Below are 2,180 nucleotides of genomic sequence, written 5' to 3'. Positions count from 1 at the left end.
GATGGCGCCGACATTCTTTAGCCCGAACGACATGACATTATAGCAGAACGTTCCATCAAACATGATAAAGCTGATCTTTTCTTGATCCTCGTGGGCGAGCGACACTTGGTGGTAACCTTGATATACGTCGAGCATGCAGATCAGCTGGCAGCTCACCATAGAGTCCACCATCTAGTCTATCCAGGGCAGCATATAGAAATCCTTTGGACACACCTTATTCAAGTCGCAGAAGTCGATGTAGACCCATCATTTGTTGCCCGGTTTGGAGACCGATACGACATTAGCGAATCAGCTCGGGAGTTGGACTTCCCGTATGCGGTCGACCTCCAACAGTTTCTCTATCTCCGCCCGTATGATCAAGTTTTGCTCCGTGCTGAAGTCCTTTTTCTTTTGCTTGATCGACCGAGCATCCAGTTGGACGTGGAGCTTGTGCCAAGCCACACTCGACGAGATACCGGGAAGCTCTTGCATCGACCAAGCGAACACATCATAATTTTGTCTAAGGCAGGTGACCAGTTCTTCCTTCTTCGCGCTCTCCAGGTCGATGACTATAAAGGTGGTTGTCTCCGACCGGCTGGGGTGAATCTGAAACTCCTCCTTTTCTTCGTAAGCCAGCATAAGAGGCTTCTCTGTGATAGTGTTCACCTCTAAGCATAGATTTTTCTGAGTGACCCTTGTTTCAGATCTGACCATCTCGACATAGCATCGCCGAGCAGTCAACTGGTCGCTTCTGACTTCACCCACCTTGTCGTCCATCGGGAACTTGATCTTCTGGCAGTAGGTAGATATGACCGCCCAGAACTCGTTGAGGGTCGGTCGGCCTAATATAACATTGTAAGCCGATGGTGCGTCGGCCGCAATGAAGTTGGTCACCCTTGTCCTCTTCAGCGGCTCCTCCCCGAAAGAGACAACCAACCTTACTTGGCCAAGCATCAACACTTCATTGCCTATGAGGCTATAGAGCGGGGTTGTCAGGGGCAATAGCTCGCTCTGATCCATTTGCAGCTGATCGAATGTCTTCTTGAATATGATGTTTACCGAGCTCCCTGTATCAACGAAGGTTTGATGAATACTGTAATTGGCAATTACCGCTCGGATGATCAACGCGTCGTCATGAGGGATATCGACTCCCTTTAAGTCTCTAGGGCTAAAGTTGATCTTAGGTCCTTTGGCCTGCTCCTTGCTGCAGCCCGCAACATAGATTTCAAGTCACTGAGGGTGCGACTTCCTCGCCCGGTTGGAATCACTGCAGGTCGGTCCGCCAGCGATAATTTCTATCTCTCCTCGAGCAGCGTTGCTCCTGTTCTCCTCTTCTCGAGCTGAATGCCTGTTCTGCTCGTCGGGCACTCATGCGGGACTCGATTGTTTCTTTGCTAGGGCTGATGGTGGTGTGGCTCGACCGTCCTTCTTTCTTCTCTTCGACCAGACGATCGACGCCTATGTCGCTGATCAGGAGATGGGGATTAATTGGGAGTTGCATATAAAAAAAGCCCCTCCAGTTAATCATGAAATTTAGTTTGGAAATTTAGAGATGATCGAGTGAACAATTGCATATTAAAAAAAATAAAATTAGCCTTGAGCTAAAGTCCATAAGATAACACCTCTCTCTACACTTAAATGCGGGGTCATAGAGAAAGGTCAGATCATATTGGGTCTATTTATTGTACGTAATCTTATTTTGAATTACAAGAGATTATTTTCATAACTCAAATTTATAATTTTCTAGTGACATGATGGTAACTTTATCATTGTATCAAGACTCCCTTGCCGCTAATGAGTTGAATACTTAAAATAATTTAGTAATTTTAATATTAAGTAATTCATGCACTAATTTTCTAATCTGGTGAACCTCAATTGTGAAAAAAGAAGCTTTCTATATAAAAATAACAGTAAATAATGATGGAATCCCTAACTGAATTTATTTCAGTTGGCAAATCTTAAAACATGGGCATGATTTTGGGCTTACAAGTTTAGGATTTTTGGGTTTTCCGATGGAATTTGAATTCCGTCGAAAATTACTAACTGAATTTAAAATTTAGTCGGTAATTGCTAACGGAATTAAAATTCCATCAGTAAGCCCAAATAGAAATTAGGGCACGCGATCTCCTCTCCTCTCCGCTAGAACCTCTCTCGACACTCCTCTCCTATCGAACCTCTCTCGCGTTCTCGACAATCAGCAA

The 2,180-nt window shown here is 44.8% G+C and overlaps 1 protein-coding gene across 1 annotated transcript; it reads right to left on the bottom strand.

The window, feature by feature from the left end:
* Positions 1–288: 288 nt before the first annotated feature.
* On the bottom strand, positions 289–999 carry LOC122042916. Its single transcript, XM_042603314.1, has one exon. The coding sequence runs from the start codon at positions 997–999 to the stop codon at positions 289–291; it is 711 nt and encodes a 236-aa protein (XP_042459248.1).
* Between the last annotated feature and the right edge of the window lie 1,181 nt (positions 1,000–2,180).

The sequence above is a fragment of the Zingiber officinale genome, chromosome 1B (assembly GCF_018446385.1).
Source record: "Zingiber officinale cultivar Zhangliang chromosome 1B, Zo_v1.1, whole genome shotgun sequence".
Lineage (NCBI taxonomy): Eukaryota > Viridiplantae > Streptophyta > Magnoliopsida > Zingiberales > Zingiberaceae > Zingiber > Zingiber officinale.
The sequence above is the reverse complement of the archived record's forward strand: the minus strand, read 5'-3'. Positions and strand labels throughout refer to the sequence as shown.